The 20,584-nt window shown below is 40.9% G+C and overlaps 1 protein-coding gene across 18 annotated transcripts in view; it reads left to right on the top strand.

Moving 5' to 3' along the window:
• Nucleotides 1-20,584, top strand: part of wnk1b (WNK lysine deficient protein kinase 1b) — an 85,241-nt gene that overhangs the window by 60,738 nt on the left and 3,919 nt on the right. For 5 of the 18 annotated variants that reach the window (XM_032504729.1, XM_032504739.1, XM_032504740.1 and 2 more), the window contains 23 exons: nt 2,383-2,475; nt 3,287-3,361; nt 7,566-7,826; nt 9,325-9,383; nt 9,536-9,686; nt 9,824-9,940; nt 10,170-10,280; nt 10,464-10,515; nt 10,926-11,066; nt 11,944-12,898; nt 13,217-13,536; nt 13,632-13,702; nt 14,049-14,105; nt 14,792-14,875; nt 14,994-15,030; nt 15,113-15,195; nt 15,364-15,633; nt 15,761-16,032; nt 16,424-16,499; nt 16,606-16,735; nt 17,793-17,990; nt 18,422-18,514; nt 20,500-20,541. In XM_032504729.1, the coding sequence (XP_032360620.1) occupies nt 2,383-2,475; nt 3,287-3,361; nt 7,566-7,826; nt 9,325-9,383; nt 9,536-9,686; nt 9,824-9,940; nt 10,170-10,280; nt 10,464-10,515; nt 10,926-11,066; nt 11,944-12,898; nt 13,217-13,536; nt 13,632-13,702; nt 14,049-14,105; nt 14,792-14,875; nt 14,994-15,030; nt 15,113-15,195; nt 15,364-15,633; nt 15,761-16,032; nt 16,424-16,499; nt 16,606-16,735; nt 17,793-17,990; nt 18,422-18,514; nt 20,500-20,541 (3,748 nt within the window). Of the gene's footprint in view, nt 1-2,382; nt 2,476-3,286; nt 3,362-4,663; nt 4,742-7,565; nt 7,827-9,324; nt 9,384-9,535; nt 9,687-9,823; nt 9,941-10,169; nt 10,281-10,463; nt 10,516-10,925; nt 11,067-11,943; nt 12,899-13,216; nt 13,537-13,631; nt 13,703-14,048; nt 14,106-14,791; nt 14,876-14,993; nt 15,031-15,112; nt 15,196-15,363; nt 15,634-15,760; nt 16,033-16,423; nt 16,500-16,605; nt 16,736-17,571; nt 17,991-18,421; nt 18,515-20,499; nt 20,542-20,584 lie in introns of those variants that run through there. The other 13 variants (XM_032504730.1, XM_032504746.1, XM_032504738.1 and 10 more) reach the window with 11 other exon arrangements.

The following is a 20,584-nucleotide window of genomic DNA, read 5'->3' on the forward strand; positions in this document are numbered from 1 at the left end:
CTTGTGCCCCTAACGTCATGTGCCGGTCTGTAATTATAAAAATGTTGTTTAGAGTAGATGGTGGTGGTGTTATCCATCAAGTAAAGGGAATTCTTCTATGAAAAGCAGCTGAATTCATTCATATTAGTAATTTGACCCAGAGGCCCTTAAACCAATCTCTGTTGTTTTTTACCCTGCCAACCCTGGAGCCCCAGCTGATGCTTACCTGTCATCATGTAGTCTTTGGTTGTGATTTTAATCCTCTCCATTCATATCAACACTACAGAGAGAGTCTCTTGGTCTGCCTTCCAAATGTCTTACATTGTTGACTCCCTGACAATGTTGGCTTATAGAAAAATCATTTGTATAAAAGTCTTCCCTTTAGTCGGCACTACTTAAAGTAAGAATTCATAGAAGAGTGCACGACCCAGAGCACATTTCTGTACAACCAAGGCCAGAAACATTTGATTTCAAATCAAACTCAGTATTGTGAGAATAATATTTATTTTAAAATCAACATACAGAAGGTAGCCTTTGATACCAACTCTGGTGTACAAGCATTATAAGCAGTCTAAGCCCCCTTCCTTTTAGTGTTTTAATTTTTGTATCTGATTGATTTATTGTCAGTAAGTAACATTTTGTCTGTATGTTCATATATGAAAGTATATGAGAAATGTGTGTTTGTGGGAGTATGCTGTATATATGGTATACTTACATTTTTACTTGTACAAATCCAAAGTCCATTTTAGTCCTCAGACAACCTTGAATACCTTGAATGATAAGCATTGGATATCTAAAAACTTTGTATTTTAGACTTATATGAATCTAAAAATAATAACTGAAGTATGTGAAAGCTATGAGACTTTGTTGATTTGTATGGACAAACACACAGAAACATACAACAAAACCAAGGGGGCTCAGACAAACCTTGCAATGTAACCATGCAGATAGACATTTCATTTGTATATTTTAGATTCTTTCTGTTGTTTTGTGTTGTAATTGCTAAAGATCTTGGCTTTAAGTCAGTTCTTTATTTTAGCATATTGTGTTGTCATTTCCTGTCTTGACTGGAAATCAACGTCCTACACAAGGTTCAAAAGTCCCAGTTCAAATTATTAAACCCTTAGAACGCTGATATTATCAGTGTCACTTTCTTTGTTTGCTTTCACTTCTGGTCACTGACCTTTCTTCTTATTCCTTTAATCTGTCATTACCATTTTGTTTTTGTTTCATGTTTTCTATCTTTCTATACATTTTATTTTATTAGATATCTGTGTTGTGAAATTCTTTATTGTCTTTACGTGACTGCCTATGATGTTAGGAAAAGGTAGGTAGCAGTGTGTCTGATGCAACCTACTTGCGTAAGCTCCCACCACATTTTGTGAGGGTGGGCTTAGTGACAAGTAGAAAGTTGCGTACAGCCTTCTAAGGGTATAGTCAATAGATTGGACCCGTAGTCCTCTGAATTATTCAAAGGATTCAGGAAAGAAAGATAACGCTTTGTTTGGCTTGATGCTTACTAGGAATGTAATAGGGTTGAACATCAATAATTCCAAAGTTTAACTTGACTGAAAATAGAGTAAAAACCTGCAACATTTTAAACCAATCAGAATCTCTTTTAATGGCTCTTTTCAAAATATTTTAACCCTACATATTTATAACGCAACAAAAATGGGGTTTCATACAGTGTTACCTAAACTCCCAATATATTTGACTTGGAAATGAAATTCTTTATTGATTGTGGAAACTTTCTGAACACAATTGTATCAGGCAATGTGGAAACTTGAGTACATATTTGGAGTTACCATGAAATTGCCCACCACAATCATAACTGATATTTGATCATACCTTGTTCCATTATGCAATAGATCCAAAGGTGATACCTGTGTTAGGATGTTTAAGGAAAAACAGCAGTGTTTGGTGTCAGTATTCCAGCTTCTACCCTGTGCTTCATAGACTTATTATCACTACCAATCACTTACAGTCTGACCTGCATGTAAAAAAACAAAAATCCCTGCACTTACACCGTGCGTAACCCCAGTGCTGTGCCTGTACTGTTGTACATGCTACACTACACACTGTATATGCATACAGTCGGTATTGGTGTGCATATATCTGTGGCCTGATAGATGGATGAACATATGTGTTGCATGTGTGCTTACACAAGAGAAAAATGTAGACTAAAGCTGATCACTAGAGAACAGCAGAAGTACCTTGTGTTTGCACTCATGTACGGCTTCTGGTCTACAAGCCACAGTACATACTGTACATGTTCTGATTATTTCTTGTTTTTCTTTCTCCTTGTTGCCAATCTCTTTTGATTTCCCATCCCTATCCTCCACCCTTTTATATCCTACAACATCTCTTCCTTTCTGTCAATCTTTCTTTAAATCTGTTCCACAGCAGCAGGTTCAGGCTCCCCCCTGCCAGTCCACTCCAGGACCCCCTCTGGTCCCTGTCAACACCCAGCCAGCTCCTCCTGGGACCCCCCAACAAGTAAGGCAACAAGAAAAACAATTAAAGCAACCTAAAAAGTCACTTTACATCCAAAATGTCCCTTCTCTTTTCTCATTTCATCACTTTTCTCCCATTTTTAATACAGCGTGCCCTTGATGTCCAAACCCCATAAAGATAAAATGCAAAAATAACTCCAGCCTATTTTTTGTGCTTATACAGCAATAACTCATATGTCTGCTTTCTCTTTGAAGTTGTTGCCTTTGCTTCAAGGTAGCCCCTCCTACAGAGCTGGCACTTTGCCTGCAGTAATACAACAGTGTTTCTGAAGAACTGTTTTCCCCCAGCATAAACCACTGCGATGAACTAATTGCAGCCCTAAACTGATTTGATTGAGCGTGAAATTGGATGTCAATCGGAGATTAAATGTTTCTTGTCAGAAAAAGATGGAAAGTTTCCTTTTGTGAACAACAAAACAGCCATTTCCCCATAATTACCGGTGCATTCACCATGTTTACCTAACAGCTGCATTCCAAACCTTGATAATGCATTCACATTTTACAAAATATTTTTTATTGTAATAATTGTTAACAACCTATCCGGAAAATGACAATACATGAGATAATATTTACCAAATTTAATGAGAAAAAATAGATTGCCCTAGCTGGCATTTCCCAACTTATGTTGGTTTCTCATAACTCATAATTTGAGTTTATACAGATTATTGTAAGCATGACAGGATTGGGAACTGCAATAGCAAAAAAAACAGTATCAAACCTAAAAATTATATTGTATGCATTTCTCTCCTCTCTCACTACTCTTTCTTTTTTATACTCTTTCTTTTTCTCTCCAGGTTGTTTCATCCAGTCACAATATTACATCAGTTCAGAGCCCCACACACACCTCTCTGCCGCAGGCGGTACCACAGGTACGTAAAGTAGCACCACTAATTGAAATAAGTGTAACACAATACTTCCTAAGCACCTCTCTACTGCCCATAAGCTGGTGCTGGTCAACTCTGTTAGTGTTGTTTTCCCATACACTCTGCTGTAGATAGATTCATACATGGAAACACAGACACACGGACATACACACAGCAGTGGCGTAGGCAGAAATAATATTTTGGGCGGACAAGCATTGTTTAAGAGCATTATGAAAGATATAATGAAAAGTGGCCAGCAAGGCGCCAAATCTTAGACCATGTGTTGAGTCCACGGCAGTGACAAGATAAAAAAAACAACTAAACTACTACGTCACTCACAGATAAGTTATCTTCTTATTTAATGTGGGAAAAACACAATCACAGCTAGAAGCCATCGTCAGTGTTCATGATTTCTTACTAAATAGGAAGGTTGTTAGGTTACTTAAATAATAATGCAAGAAGCATGAAACAAGTTTTACTTAATGTTACCTCTGCAAGGGCCAGCACTCAAACAAACTCTTCTCTCGCTGATGGGTTGTCATCTTTACTGGGGAAATGTCTGCACATACTGCAGAAAAGCTTGTCCTTATTTACACTGGATTCCATCCAAGAAAACTGTCCGTACCACTTTAAAGAGAAGCCATTGTTGTCGTGGTAACTTTTAACAGTACATTGCTTAACACATCCATGGTACTTCATCTAAAAGGCTAGGTAGCTAAGGTTAGCTGCTGAAGCCTGCCTGTTGTTACAATAGTAACCACCTACGTTCTTCCTTCAGGCTCTTCGGGCTTCCTAATTGTTTGATCCTTATTCTATAGTTTAAACAATTTTGAATTAATCAGAAGAAAAGACAGATTAATCAAACACTAACACTAGTTATGTTACTATTTTTTTTTTTTTTTTTTTACATTTCAACAAAACTTATTTTGATCAAACTTGGCGGCACAGGTCAGTGCCGCCCTGGCCTATTACTGAGTACGACACACACACACACACACACACACACACACACACACACACACACACACACACACACACACACACACACACACACACACACACACACACACACACACACACACACACACACACACACGTCAATTTCATTCTTGGCCTGTGTGTTATAATTGCATGTTTTGCTTGCCTTGAAAGTTTTCTTTAAAACGTCTTGTTGGCTCAGATTGTTTTTTCCATGTTTCTTTCCACTCTGGCTTGCTCATTGATATGCTGCCTGCACATATTACCGGGTTTGTTTTTATGTGTTCATACATACTTACTTGTCGTGTGCTTGTGAATGTGTTTTTTTAGTTTTTTGACCTCAGTCCATCTCCCAGTATAGAACATCTTTATTTTCTTTATCAATCTGCTCAGCTAGCTCTGGTTCAGGTACCATTTGTATGGCAGTGTTTATGTATATACTGTATGTACTGTAGGAGCCCTTGTGTGTCCATAAGTGATTGTGCAATCTATGTGATTTGGTCAGTGAATCTGTTTGACATCCCTTCTTCTTTTTGTGCTATTTGAATATAGCTCTGTTTTTTGTTGATGTCAATCATTAATAGTTCTCCGTTGTTTACCCCAGATGCACCTACTAACCATCTGATCAAACACATGAGCACATTTTTTAGGAAATGAAGATGGGTAATATTTCCTGCTTTAGGACTGATAAAGAGGTTACTATTGGTAACAGTGGGCAGTGAATAATCTAGAAAGGGTAGAAGGGTATATGGCCAGACAGGTCCCCACAAAAGACTGCTTTTAGTTGAAGGTATCTGCTGAACAGGTAGCTGTTGAGCTGACAGACAGGAGGTCTTTCTTGCCAACATTGCAAAATATTGGAACAAAGTCATATCAGTCTCTGGCTCTCCACCAGGTAAAGAAACATCCTGACTTGGACGAGCAGGCAAAGGGGCAGGCTGGGTGATGGACAAAAAACCTGTAGTCAAAATGGTAGCAGGCCGAGCAACGGGCAAGTTTGAGGTGCTAGCTGGCTCTGAGGTATGCCGGGACTCTGAAGAGGAGCATTGGTGGAGCTAGCAGACTTGTAAGAACATAACCCCTAGGTAGATGAATGAGCTGGAGGGGAAATTAAGCGTTTATCCCAGTCAGGAATAAAGTCCTTAAACCAGGGCTTTTCTGACACCTTATCTTAAGCAAACAACAAGATTCCCTCCCTCTGGCAATCACTGTCAGACTCATTCAACAAGTTTTTCAGCTCAATCAGGTCACAAACTAACTCATAGTTCATCTGACATAGACTCTGCCTCTCCAGGTTGATAAACGCCATGAGTTGGTGAAGCAGGCAAACTGGGAGAGTCATTGAGATGATCTTGATGAAAACACTCTAGCTTCCTTTTGATTTCATCCAGGCGGGGAACAAAATGACTCACCGACGGTCTCTCTTTAAACCACAGCTGCTGTTTAGCAATATGTTCCAGAATAGGAGAAAGCTGGGTTGGTCTGGAGTTTACCAATAAAGTCACAGTCTGGTCTAACTCCGACACCTTCTTCTCAAACAGACGCCTCTCTGCTGGGTCCATGATGGTCAGATCATTCTGTTAGGGTTCCCGAGGAATATGAGGACCCAAAAGCAGAGATAGGCAGGCAGGAGAATGCTGAATATGAGGATTTATTAACAAAAGAGTCCAAACTAATGCAGGGATCCAAAATGCAACAAAAACAAATGAAAAGGAAAAAACCAAGTCTAAAAATCCAACAAGTCAAAATCCAAAACGTCCAAAAGAGTAAGAACACTGAGAACACTAACAGGAACCAGAGACAAACTAACACGCCAAATGCACACAAAACACTACAGTGATCTGACAAAGGACAAGGGGAACACAAAGACTAAATACAATGGGTAATGAGACAACAAGGGGCAGGTGACACAAGGGCAGGGGAACAGGTGGAAGATATCAGGTAATCACAAGGGCGGGAAGACACCGGAAGTCAAATCAAAGGCAAGACAGTACAGAAAACCAGACTATCAAAATAAAACAGGAAACAGAACATACAGACACTCACAAGAGACCACAAGAAAGAAACTCTAACAAGAGAAGACATGAAACAAAACATGAACAGGATGAAACAGAACAAATGCAAAACCAAAAAATAACACAATCACAAAGACCAAATACAGAACAAAATACCACAACATCACATAAAGAAAGAAAATATATATTTGTCTTGTTAAGATTCTTGCCACAAGAGGATTAATTGGTAGGTTGACATATCACTGATGCTTACAGTACATCTGCAAATTGAGCATCACAGTGTGCAAATTATTTTACTGTCTTCAGTTGTAGACATGTAATTATCACATGAATAATAACATTTAAGTGTAAATCAGAATGTTTAAGTTCATTTTACAGCTGAATTTAATTGTAAAGAACAATTCACAATGACATGATGTACCAAGCATGTAAAGATGAACAACTTCAAGGAACAGCAAGTTAATCAGCTTGACTGCCTTGTTTGTTATGCACTTTTATTTTTACCATAAGGTCTTTTGTGTGCATCTTTGTTTCAAACCTTTAAGAAACATTGCCTTTTGCAAATGTTTTATGACATTTCACATTTTTGTTAGACCAGAAGGACACACACAATGCCTGTAAAGTCAATGTAGACTTCCCGCACCATAGCTCCTTGATTCACTTTTAAAGTTTATGCGTAAGAAATCATTCTAGGTAGGTTTTTAGTCCTGTGTCTCCATTTTAATATAGTGTTAAGAATGTTGCCCTGTCTACATTGTACAAAGAATTTGCTTGTTCTTCCACTACCTGTAAAGCCGCACTGTACTAAGTTGTTTGTGGTTGCATGATCTTACAGTTGTGCGTGTTTACACAATCGTTCTGTCACAGAGTTTGTCGTTTAATTTGAGATTTTGTCACTAATAGTCTTGATCAATGTTCCATTTGTCTTGCTCGGAAAGTTGTTTGTGTAGAGTCAGGAACGGGTCATGGAACTATAGATGTTTAGTTAAACTAAAGACCAGCTTTAGCTCACTGTCCCATTACAAAGGTGATTGACGTTACATCTGTCTGTGCTCATCACATCTTATCACACGGGTTTATCACCTTCCTCATCCTCCCTATGACGTTGCTCCCTCCCTTTTCCTCCTATTCTGCCTTATCTACCTTCTTTTTTTCTCCCTGTTTTTTTCCTTTCTGCCTCCTGCCTTCCTCCTTCTGGCCCTTCTTCCTCTCTTCAGCCCAGTGTAACTCCATCTACCGTTTCCTTGATGACCCTGCCCTCTCCGTCGCTGTCCCTCCCTGTTACCATGCCATCTGCAGCGGTGGCTTCCCCTCCCTCTCCTCTGCCACACCCTGTTGGGGTGGTGCCTACTATTGTTTCCCTTCCTACTCCTCCTCCTCCTGTGCCCACACCTGTGCCCCAGACATTGGCCCCGGTGGTTCCAATCATCAGTGTAGTCACCGCCCCGCCTGATACTCCCATGGAAGCCCCTCCCCAGGTACTGGTTATTGACATTCAGACCCACCACAGGGATGTCTTGTCCCCTGTCACTGTGCAAAGTAGAGCCTTGGATTATGAGTTAGGCTTTTTAACATTGTTCTTTATGAAATTCCTGGTCCATTTTTGTATTCTTATGCTGAAACTCTTTTTCCTGTGAGGTTTGCTCATAAGAGTGTACCAATTCACCGTCTCTCTTCACTGCACAAACTTGTGGTAAATCGCTTGTTGTAGCCTGATGAATGCCACCTGTTCATGACGTGCGCATATGTGGGAAGGTTTTATTCACAAAAATGTTACCCAAGAGTAAAAAGAATAATTTTACACTATGTAGCTTCAAGACCTGCGGTCACAAACAAATGTAGCAGTTTCTATAGTGGTAGTAGAAGACACGAAACAATTAAATATTATTGGTACACCTGTCAACCATATGTCATCAGCGTATTTCCATACTGTGGCTGGGACAGGCAGAGAGGAATCGCTTGAGAAAATAACATAGGCTACAATAGGTGATGTTACACTATTGGTACAACAGAGGGTGATACAGGACAGAGACCTACATTAAGACCAAGAAGCAGGTGTTGGAGAATATTCTTTCCTAACTACAGAAATGTTTATTTGAATTGCAGCTGTATTAGAGCTACATTCTGAACAACAATTGTTATCAATTGATGTCTAAAATGTTGGGAATTTTGCTTTAGTTTTGATCCATATTTGCAGCCATATGTTTAGTGGGGCTGTCTAAATTTGCATTTAAAGTACATGAATTTCTAATTAATGATGGTGATGTTAAAGGATTGTAGTCTCATTTTATGACATCCATGAGGATTTGCTGATGATATGCTGGTTTGCTGTTTATTTACATAGAATAACCAGTTTGGTGGGGCTTGGTTTGAGTGTAGCAACACCCACAATCAATAATTGTTGGAAAGGATTCCTGGGTTGTTGGTGTGATGTCACAAAGCCCTCTGTAAAAAAAATGTAAGAAACTGATTTGATGGTTACGTTAATTGGTCTGCATATGAATTATGTCTAATAGTATTGATGAATTACTGTCTGCAGATGTCCTTTTAGTCCAAGTGCAAGAGTTGAACTCTGTTCTAATTCTTACCAATTGTTTCTAATTTCTAGACCTTGATTATGAGACAGGATTGCATGTGTTATTGGAAATACTGTATGCACCTAATGAAGCTCTAGTTTTAGCTGTGATGATGTGTTCTCATGACTTCCCTACGTAGTTTATTAAGAATAAGTCCTTGGTACTCTCAAATCATGATGACACTGCTTATATTTCATGCTTTTCTGCTGTTTTTTCTCCCTTCAAAATGTGTCTTGTGTTGTATATGATAATATTGAGTTGTGTGTGTTGTTGTGGTGTGTGTGTTTTGTGTGGTGTGTGTGTGTGTGTGTGTGTGTGTGTGTTGTGTGTGGTGTGTGTGGTGTGTGTGTGTGTGTGTGTGTGTGTGTGTGTTGTGTGTGTGTGTTTTTCTGCCTCTCAGTCTTCAGAGCTGTCCCAGTCCCAACTTCAGCCACCTCAAGTTCTCTCATCTATAGAGAGGTAATAAATTCATGCAGCTCATACACACACACAGTCTGAACTGTTAAATTTTTTTGATCACATTTCATCTTTGTAATGCTGTCTCTCACTCAGTTCCTATTTACCTCTTTTCTTTAATTACATTTGGCCTATATTTCTCTTCTCTGCGTCAGTGGCCACTCTGAGACATCAGGTCTGAGTGATGGCAACGAGGGAGGAGGAGGGCGCCATGAAGGGCGCTCCACCAAGCGACATCAGAGACGTTCTGTGCGTAGTCGATCACGCCATGAGAAGATCTCCAAGGCGAAACTCAATGTCCTAAATGTAACAGCAAATTCCATAAATCTCAACTCATAATAAAACACTAAATCCTGTTTTGTACTGTACCTTTTTGTACCTTTTTTTCTAATTGTATTCTTCTTTCTATGTGTATTTGTTTATTTTTTGTATTTTGTGTGTAGATCTCCAATCGAGGAGATAGGGTAGCAGAATGTCAGCTGGAGACCCACAACAGGAAGATGGTGACTTTTAGGTTTGACCTGGATGGAGACAACCCTGAGGAGATCGCCCAGATCATGGTGCACACACTGTCTCTTTTTACACTTTCTCCACTGGAATATGCTATGAGACGTTCATGCTATCTGCTCTTTGTCACCCAAAACCATGCCAGTACATGTAAAATAGGAGGCAAAGTATAACTCAGTGGCAATGTGCTTGCATACAAAGTATAAATCAGGCTTTGTTTTTTTGTCTTACAAACACATATACACACATACACACATCTTAATCTGATTTTTTATACACCAGGTCCAGAGCGAGTTCATCCTGGAGAGTGAGAGGGAATCATTCATTGAGCAGGTCAGAGATGTGATAGAGAACGCAGATGAGAAACGTCTTGAGAGAGACACAAACAGCCAGGTAAATGCAACACTAATTTCTTTTGTCTTTTTTTTTTTTTTTTTTTTAGGGGTTGCTGGTGTTGATTTTTGATATACAAAATGTCAAAGTAGCTGCTCATATACACACTGTACAGTGTATCACCTTTATTTCTTTACACCATTTATCTTTCAGTGTTTGTCATGTTGTAATGTTGATCTACAGATGGCTGGTGATATGGTGCAGCAGAATCCTGTTATATCGGTCCCCATGCCAGGTAAACATAACAAGATAAAAAACCTTAAAATAACAACAGGTACCAGTTTGATTTCCAGTGAAGCAACAGGGTGGCACAGGCAACTGCAAGAGCTTACTTTAAGCATTTGTGTCAGCAAGTCTGTGTCCCCTGATTGTCCTTGAGCACAGCACTGACTTCCCACCAAATCTCTCTTCTCTCAAGATATCTGAATGAAATTGGGTTCCATAGGCCCCCACAAGTCTCCCCTTTACAGACATGCCCACTTTATGCTAATACCGTACAGTTTGGGATAACACTTGTATTTTGTATCCACAAAGCCTCCTGTTGCTTTTTGCAGGTGAACTTTAGTGTAGAATGACAGTTTGCAGTTTATTCTCTCAGGGATTAACAAATAACAAGGCTATGTATTGACATTCATCTCTTCCCAGATATTGCTCCCAGTGCAACAGCACAAGTGGTGCATTCAGCAGGTCGGAGGTTCATCGTCTGCCCCGTACCTGAAGCCAGGCTAAAGGAACAAATGTTTCCCACCTCTCCTTCTCCTGCCCGGGCACGTCCTGTTGAAACAGGTAAGCACTGTGTGCATATGGTCTTTGAAAGTCAGCAAAAAGTTATTGTTTTTTTATATGAAATTGGTGATAAGAAATTTGCCACATTTTGATGAGATTTTATAATAATGATGGCCAAAAAATAATACAAAAGTAAGACCCAGATTGTTCTTCATTTTAACTTTGTTACACACTTATCAGATTACGTAATGTAATGCTATTAGAGTAAATGTTCTGTCCAAATGCAGTAAAACTCTGGCATTTATTTAATTTGATGCAACAAGATCTTTTACTAGAACATTGGAATATAAATAGCTGTACTTCATTTTAGTTATTCTGTATATATGAATATATCAAAAATACCCTTTATGTACTGTTTAGCAATTTAAAAATAAATAAATATCTAAAGCATGGGTTCAAAAACTTTTAGTTCATCCCAGTCCTTCCCAATGGTATATTTTGTTACTGGAGAGAGAGGACTGGCACAAATCCAATCAGGAACACTAGACTGAAAGTAGCCAAACTTAAGTGGTTAACCATTTTCCCACTCCACACTCTGAACTTAATAAATTCGTGTCCATACCTGTCCATCTGTAAGACAGTAATAACGAAACACTTCTAAACACACAACTGTACAAGACAGCCTTCTTTTTAACACAAAAAAAGCCTTTAAAGAGTTATCCACCAATTTAGTATTTCACTCCCAAAACATTGTTGGAGTGGATCTACCCTTAAACCACCTCCTTCGAAAGTTACCTTCTTGGACATACAGTATGACTGTCCTACAGTATATAGGAAAATGACCCCCAATTTCAATCTCTAAGTCAGTGAAAAAAAACTATAAATGTACTGTTTGTTTAAAGATCTGACAATGAACAAACAATTTCTTTTTTTTCAGTTCCTCCAGCTTCAGCTCCAGCTCCATCTCAGACTCCAGGTCGAGGTGTAGCATTGTCCCAGTCTGCTGGAGTAATCAACTTACAACAAGCCTTCTCTGAGCTCAGACAGAACCAGAATCAGTTTGACGTCGGACCCAGCACCGCCCCAGCATCTATCCACTCCAGCCATCCTCTTCTGCAGCCTGCAGCAACTTGTGGGCCTTCACAGGCTAGCACAGTCACTTCTACTGTGGATCCTACTGCTGGTCTTATCCTTTCTAATTCAAACCAGGCACAGGAGCAAGTCTTGGATGCCTCTCCTCCTCCCGCTTCCTCCTCCTCCCCCTCCTCTATGCCCGCTGTCTGTTTCAGCCCTCCTTGTTCCACTTCCCCGCCTCCTGCTGTGGTGAATCAGACCATCCTTCAGTCACAGCTACTTTCACAGCCGGGGATACAGGTTGTGTCCCAACCCCAGGGACAGGTGCAGGTCCAGGGGCAAACACAAACTCCGCCCCAGGCTTTTAGCCAGCCTCAGCCTCAGACTGTCTCTGCTGTCATTGCTACTTCAGTACTCACCACTTTACCACCTGCTAGCATCTCCAGCATCCCCCCAACAATGCTCACCTCCCCACCTCCCGCCCAAACTCTTCCTCTTGTATCCTCTCCTCCCTCCTCTACTCTTCTAGCCTGTGAAGTCTCCTCTGATCATCCATCAGTCTCTCCCACCTCCTCCTCTACTGCTTCTCTCTCCTCCTCTGTCATCCCAACCACCGCCATCCCAGGCCCCCAGCTTGCTCCCTCTGCTGCTGCATTTCACTCCACCCCCCCTTCCTCCGCCTCCTCCTCCTTTGCTGTGGGGCTCTTGCCAGTGACCACCAATGTTCCTACAGTCCAACCAACCTTGGTCCACTCCCAGCCGCAGACGGCAGCCCTGCCTGGGCAGACACACACACACTGTGGGGAATGTGATGCAAGGTGAGACATGTTTGCTTGATTTACTTATTAGGGTACCTGAAATGTTATTTAAATATAAAAAACTGTCACACAGATTGTATCCCTTTAGACAACATTCTTGTAGTTCTTGTACAGTTGCATGTGTGCTACCTATACTTAATTTTCTGCCAAAGTTAGAACAGCTTTGTTTCTGTATTTGTGTTTTTGCTTTCTCATTTGTTTAAAGTGGGCAGAGCTCACTTAGAAAAATGTGATGACTTTCATGCACTAATCAGGATGTAGGGGCTTTAAGTCATTTATTGAACAGAATTGATAAACATGTATTGATCTTATTCTCAGGTGTGAGGCATTCAGTGAGTCTCAAGGCAAACCGGACGACATCCAAGCTCTGGAGAAGAAGCTGCGCTGTCTCTTCATGGATCTTGGTGGAGGGGTGCCATCCGCCGGGGGAGACATCTTAGCTGCTGACTCTGCCTCTGGAGCCCCTGTGCCAGGTACCTCTTCCCCACTGGGACCCTGCTCTACCTCCAGCACATTTGTCAACATACCTGGCTCCAGCCAGCCAGCCAATCCTCCTCAGCCCCCAACCAGCCTTTCACTGGGGTCACCTGCTCCAATCCAGGGCCCTGGAACACCTGTCTCCACCCCTGCACCAAATGGTATGTCCAGGATTACATTTATGTGTTTCCGCATATGTTCTAGTGTCGGTCAACCTGTGTTTTAAAAGTACTGCTTACCAACTTTATGATTTCAGTTTCTACGGTCATCCCTGCATCGTCCTTTGGCCAGACTACTCCATCCAAACCCCCTTTATCCAGGGCACCGGTGAGTGATCCAGTTTAGCTGTAATACTAGTTATTTCATGCTAGTCATACATAGTTAAAGCACTAGTGAATGTATAATTTATTTATTATGTGGATCAGCTAGCAGAGCATAGTTTTTAAGAGAAACTGCCCAGGTAATTTACAGTACTACAATTTAAAGGTTAAGAAGTCAAAGATAATTTAATCCAAAATTTTAATTATAGGTGTTCCAAAATGTTTCTACTCACTTTCCTTAAAACTCATCTGGCATGGGAATTTCTTTTAACTTTCTCCACAATGAACACAATTCTTGTAACCTCCTCTACAAATATTTTTTCTTTTCATCACCTCTCTTTCTCTGGGATTAGGCCAGTTCTCCTCCTTCAGAACTCCTGCCATGCTTCCCTGGACCTTGTCTAATACAGGTTTTTGTTTGCTCATTTTTAGATTTCTATTTCCAATGTAATGCAATACCGTATGCATACTGAAGAAAGAAATACATTAAACTACAAAGAGATAACTATAGCACTATGCTTTACTTAAATGAAGAATATTAATATATGATAAAAGAAAGTAGGATAGCAGAGAAGCTGGTTAAGAGAGAGGGCGAGAGACATGGAGACTCAATTGGACAGAGAGAGACAGAGATGGCAGGCAGACAGGCTGAGGACCATGTACCTCAAGGCAGAGAAGACATTGAACTAACTCTCGTTGCCAGACCTGTTTGATTAAGATAATTCTGCTGCAGTTACAGCTAGCGAGGGATTTGATTTTAATGATTTAATTAATGATTTGATGATTTGATTAATTTTTAATTGCCGTTAAATTGCTCAGGAGAATAGAATACCTTGTACGCCTTCTACACCACCTTACCCGTGTGTGTCTGATAATACCCTTTGCAATGCTCTGACTTCTAAAATGTACACACACTATCATTTCTGCTGTAAGTAAACAGAAATGAATTTGGTCCAACCCTAGTAACCACACATGTGTGCTATTGGCTGATCTTGTATTGCTTATGAAATTAAGCGGCTGATCGTGTGTGTGTGTGCGTGCGTGTGTGTTATATTTCTGTCTGTGTCTAAACATATTTGTATTTGTCTGTTTCCAGTCCCAGCAGCCTCTGGAGGACCTGGATGCTCAGTTGAGGAGAGCACTGAGCCCAGAGACCGTTCCTGTGTGCACCCACACACAGGTAAACTCACACCTGTTTGGATATTATTCTGTTAAATAGTGACATGGTATATATGGTTTTAATTCAATGACACTGCTCAATATTAACACACTTTCTTCTCTCTCCATGCTAACCCTAGGCCTCTCACAGTGGCATACCTTCAACGGGACAAACAAGTATGTATATTAATAAATATTAATATGCCGCAATATCTGCATTTTATTTTTCTATCTAATATGTGTAATATCTGTCTCTCAGTCCCCTTCTCTCTGGAGGAAGCTTCTGGGTCCTCTTCTGACCCTCCTCATCCTTCAGGTGGAATTAAACTGGGAAGATTTCAGGTAAGATTTCCGTCACACTACAGCCCACATGTTACCTTTTACAATTTCCTTTTCCATGAGCCTAAGGGGGATGTTATAAATGTAGTTAAAAGTCTATTTCTCAGTGTATTCAATATTGTTAGCAGCTCAGTGCATTGTCCCCTTTCCCTTATCCTCTCCTCTCTCTAGGTCTCGTTGGCTACTGAAGTGTCACACCCGGCCTGCACTGAGTCTTCCTCCACCACTTCCTCTTCGTCTTCTTCATCCTCCTCCAGTCTCTCCAGCCCGGAGAATACACTGCACAAGGACTCCTCGTTTCCTCTGAGAGGGGGAGGAGGACAAGGAGGAGATGTTGTGGACGGACTCCCCCAACGGACTCTGGTAGGGTCCCACCACCCCTCCCCCCTCACTTCACCGTGCCCCTCTCCTAAGCCCACCACTACCATTGGACGCTTCCAGGTATTTCCTGTTTTTGATCTTGTAGTGTAATGGTGAGGAGTTTCTTTGTCACCAGTCTTTCCCTCTTTGGTTTTTCCCACCTTCCATTCATTCATTGTTTCATCTAATATTTGTTCTTTTATTTCAGGTTACCATTAACCCAGAGGCCCGTTTTGGTAGATTCTCAGTCAGTCGTACCCTGGAGCAGAGCCTCGAGTCCAGGCAAACCCCTCTGCCTGCTGCTCATGCTGCTAATGGACCCAGTAATCACGGGCAGCTTTTGAGTCCAGACTCCACTCATAAAGCTTCTCTGCCCAGTCTAAACACCAACTCCTTTAATAACTCCCACATCAGCAGTGACAATGACTCTGAATTTGAGGATGAAGACTTCAAACAGGAAGTCAGCCACCTTAGAGAAAAGTAAGTGATCCTTTCCTCTCTTCCCAGACATCTGAGAGGAAATATACAGGGATCTTTCAGCTCTCCGTTGCCTCTTCTTTATTAGGTTGAACTGCTTTCACTTGATTTTGCTTTCTTCGGTCTTCTGTTTCTATGCCACCAAAATAGTAGGCTGTGCTCTGCTTCTCTTTTCTCCTCTTCCTCTTTTCTCACTGTCAAGAATGAGGTTAACCACCCACTTTCCTTCATTACTTCTTTATCTTACTCCTTCCTCTTTTCTTGAAAAGGGACGTTAAAGCTTCCCAGAATGCAAAGCCATTCTCCTTTCTCCATGTTGTCCTCACCTCACATTATTGGTTTCTTTCTTTTGCCTGTCAATATTCTTTCCTAATATTTTACTTTCGTTCTACAGGCACATGCGTGAGATTCAGGCTCTGCACTTCCGCCAGAAGGAGGAAATAGATAGTCTCTTTACCAGGCTGGGAAAGGTAACTCACCTTGGCTGATTCAGTGCAAACACTATATTTGGCGTCATGTACTATATACCATACTATAGTATATGTGGTGTTTTTTCCTCCCCTGGTCTTGGTTTAGGTTCCTCCAGCTGCAGTAGTCCCTCCAGTTATAGGCTTGACTGGCAGGAGAAGGAGACCTACTAAAAGCAAATCCTCCAAATCGTCCAGAACCAGCTCCACGCACAGCAGCAAGAGTCCGTTACAGCCAGGTAGGCTCTTGTTTAAATAATTATATTAAATAGTTGGTTTACCCAAACTTCAAAGAAAATATTTCTTACTTACAATACTTCTCATGGTAACAGGCCATGCGCTAGTTGGTTTTATTTGTCCAGGATTTGAGATAGCCATCTCTAAGATTTCTGCCTTTCTTGCGCACAGCAATAAATATTGATATTTAAAGAAATACGACAGCAACATCTCATTCAGTAACCATGTCTCAGTCACTCAAGATAACCCACTTTGGCTGTGTACAGCCAAGCAAATATTTTAAATAAATTAAATATATTATGTTTGCATTTAGCATTTCATGTATGTTAGCGTGTTGAAGTTAGCATTTAGCTCAAGCACTGCTGTACCTGTAGAAAGAAACTGAGCTCCTAGCATGGCTGTAGACTCAATTCAGATTAATTGTTTTAATGTTGTGACAGCACAAATTAAATTCCATTTACCTTACCAAAACCTGGAGTAATTGAACCAAAATTTTTAGCATAGCTAAATACCACCAATGGATGGAGAGAACATTTTTTAATGAGTACTTTTTTATAAATAAAAAAACTGACTCTGTACCTCTGAACAGCAATGTAACTCATCACCAAAACATTCTTGAATCCTAAACTAAAGCCAGAATGGTCAAAAAGTTGACCCTAATGTTACACTGTCTCTGTGTTTATGCATCCTTGTGCAAATACTGCGTGTGTGTGTGTGTGTGTGTGTGTGTGTGTGTGTGTGTGTGTGTGTGTGTGTGTGTGTGTGTGTGTGTGTGTGTGTGTGTGTGTGTGTTTGGATCTGCTTGGTTACACGTGCATGTGGGTTTGCGTTGGTTCAGGCTCAGTGCTTGAGCGTTTCTGACTGCTTTCCCCGTCTGTCTTTCTCTGTGTGGTTGTGTGTGTGGGGTGGTGTCTTTAAATGTCTGTGGTGACGGGTGTCTTATCTGTCCATTATATTTATTGTGTGTGTGTGTGTGTGTGTGTGTGTGTGTGCGTCTGGTCTCTGCGGTGTGTCGTCCCTGCCCTGTCCTCTCCTGCCTATGCCTTGTGCTATCTCCAGGCAGCACTTTATCCGCCCAGAGCGTCCCCACCATGTACCCCGGCCAGCTGGCTCTGTTAGCCCCAGGAGGATTAGCTGATTCGGGTAGCAGTACTTTGCTCCAGCCACTCAAACCCTCTTCCTCCAGCAACAACCTATGCTCGGCCTACACCAGCGAGGCGGCACTCTCTGTGCCCAGCCTCTGTGCTCCCACCCCAGGTAGGCATGCAGTTGTGAATTCCAGTCTGCAGAAGGCCTCATGAGCTTCCCCACAACATAAGAAAAACTTTGCATGCATGCAGTTGGTTTGTCTTCTCTCCCTCACAACAATACTCTTCAACATCTTTTTCTGTCTTTCTCTATCGCTTTCTATGTAAAGCAGTGTGATGGACAACTGAATGTTACATTATTCCTTTGTATTCCACCCGTGTCTCTCTCTTTCCCTCTCATCTCCACCTTTTCTGTCTTTTGTCCTTTCTTTCTCTATTTCATCTTTTTTTCTCTGTCTTCTGTCTCTTTGTTGCTCTCCTCATTTTCTCTGCCTTTATCTTCTTCCCCTCTCCCTGTCTCTACCTGTCTATTTTCTACACTCCTTTTCTGTTTTTTCATCTCTTCTCTCCTCCTCATCCTTTCCTCCTCCCTCTCTTCAGGCTGTGTAAAGTTCAGCTGGGGTTCGGAGCGTTTGGCCTTCAAGCCTGGCGGCAGGAGGACGCGCTTTCTGAGTACGCCCTGCTTGGCTCTTTGTGTGTAACGCTTTATTTCTTTGCTCTTCTCTTTTAACCCGTCGTCCATACTTTTGTTGTTATTGTTTTTCTCTTATATCTGTCAAGTCACGGTCGTCCTGTCTTCACGTGGGTTTCCTTCTTTGATGGAATACCCTCTGCTTCTAATATCTCCAATGTCCTGTAACCAAAAAAGTCAGCTTTTCAGCCATTGCTAGACAACATAAATTTATCCAGGGGAGCATGCAGGCTTATACTTTTACACACTTAAAAAGCACCTAAGAGCTGTCTTAAGGCTGCAGTTGTCTAAGTACTTCGCTCAAAATTACCAGCCAAACTAAATGTCTGGCTTAATTCAGAGCTTTTAACTACGTTGTCTCCCGTTTGTAACTAAAAAATAGCAGTCAGCTGCTTGTACCTGTTTATTTAACCATTATGACTTAAAGGGAAAACTCAGGGCCTTTCCTGTGAATGTCCAATCAGTACCTATTGTATATGTAGTCCACTGACAAAATAAATTTCCCAGTGTGTGCGACATTGACTGAGAAAGCGAGTTTGCGATACTCTATAATATCTATAAGTCAACAGAAGTAGAACAGATTTTGCAGCTGCAGGTGGCTAGGCCCCAAAGACACAAAGAACATGGGAAGAAAATCTACCCTCCAAAAACATATTGTGTATGTTGGAAAATATCATGTTTATTATTATTATTATTTAATATTATTTCTAACCTTTGCCTCTGTAAAAACAAGCAGACTAACAGGAAAAGACAAGTGAAGACCTAATGACTTGAGCTTTCTGGCATACGGTTTTGTTTTTGGAGATGTATTATTTGTTTTGATCAAACTTGATAAATTGCAATGACTCTTTAGTTTTAAGCACAGTTCTGTTTAAATACTGTGCATTAGTCTTTTCTTTATTTATATTTTTTCGTGATTAAGAAAATCTTTTTCTCAAATCATATTATAATCGTAATATGTAGCATTGGTTAAATGTTTTGTGCTTGATGAAGAGATGTTTATGAATGCTTCTGAGCCCTCTGCAGCTCAAACCCTATCTCTCCCTTACTCCATTCCCTCACTCCCTTTTCTCACCCCTCTCCCCCTGAATCTGCTTCCCTTTCACTGCACATCCAGGAGGGAAGAGAGACAGACCTGGGTCTTATTGATCATAACTTGTTCTTGTTCGCAAACAGGTAGCATAGGAGAAAAGTGTTGGAACATTGGCATTACATTAATTTATTCATGTAAATTACCTTGAAAACAAGACTGAATTGCGATTTTGTTTCACAATTTAAAATGCTGACCAAATCAGAGATGTTTGCGGAAGTCTGGAAACGATGCTTTGATATACAGTATATATTTGAATCCTAATTTGGACCCAGTTCTGTTACAGTCGGGTGAGCTGTAGAGAGGACTCAGAATTACATCAGAACTAGGGGTTGGTTACCCAAAAGCGTCTTCAAGCCACAGCAACACAGGCAAGACTTGGAGGCAGTGTGCAAATACTCAGTTTGGTTTGTTGTTAAACACAAGGATTATCTTCAAGAGCTTTGGTTGCAAAGAATTTATATTTCAGTATCAACTGCTCTGTTGCAACTGCAGTAAATGTGTCTAAAGTTGGTTGCCATACATATCTTGGCCTTGTCTAAAGAAATACATCTTCACTCAGATGTGTATAAAGTTGGCAGCCTTGTGACTTGACATCTGTGGACAACCTTTCTTACAGTGCAGAGTACAGAACACACATACTTCATATTTTTCATTTATGAATTTAAAAATGCACATAAAATACTTAACATTTACTTCACAGTGCACTGTGTGACAGATACTGATTTCAGTGTAAACACGTTATTGGGCAACTCAACCCCAAAGTGTTATTTATTGACTGCTTCAAGTTCAAATAATCATACTCGGATGCGTTGTGTTTGGTTGTCGGGTGTTGTGGGTGTGGGTTTAACTCTGACTCTCTCCCAATCCTCCAATCGTTGTCTTCTGGCTGCACAGGGAAGATGGTGAAAAAAGTCTGCCCCTGCAACCAGCTCTGTAGTAATTATCTCTCTTTTTGGTCTTGCCTCCCTCCATCGATCCC

This window comes from Etheostoma spectabile, chromosome 23, assembly GCF_008692095.1.
Source record: "Etheostoma spectabile isolate EspeVRDwgs_2016 chromosome 23, UIUC_Espe_1.0, whole genome shotgun sequence".
NCBI classification, from domain to species: Eukaryota; Metazoa; Chordata; class Actinopteri; order Perciformes; family Percidae; genus Etheostoma; species Etheostoma spectabile.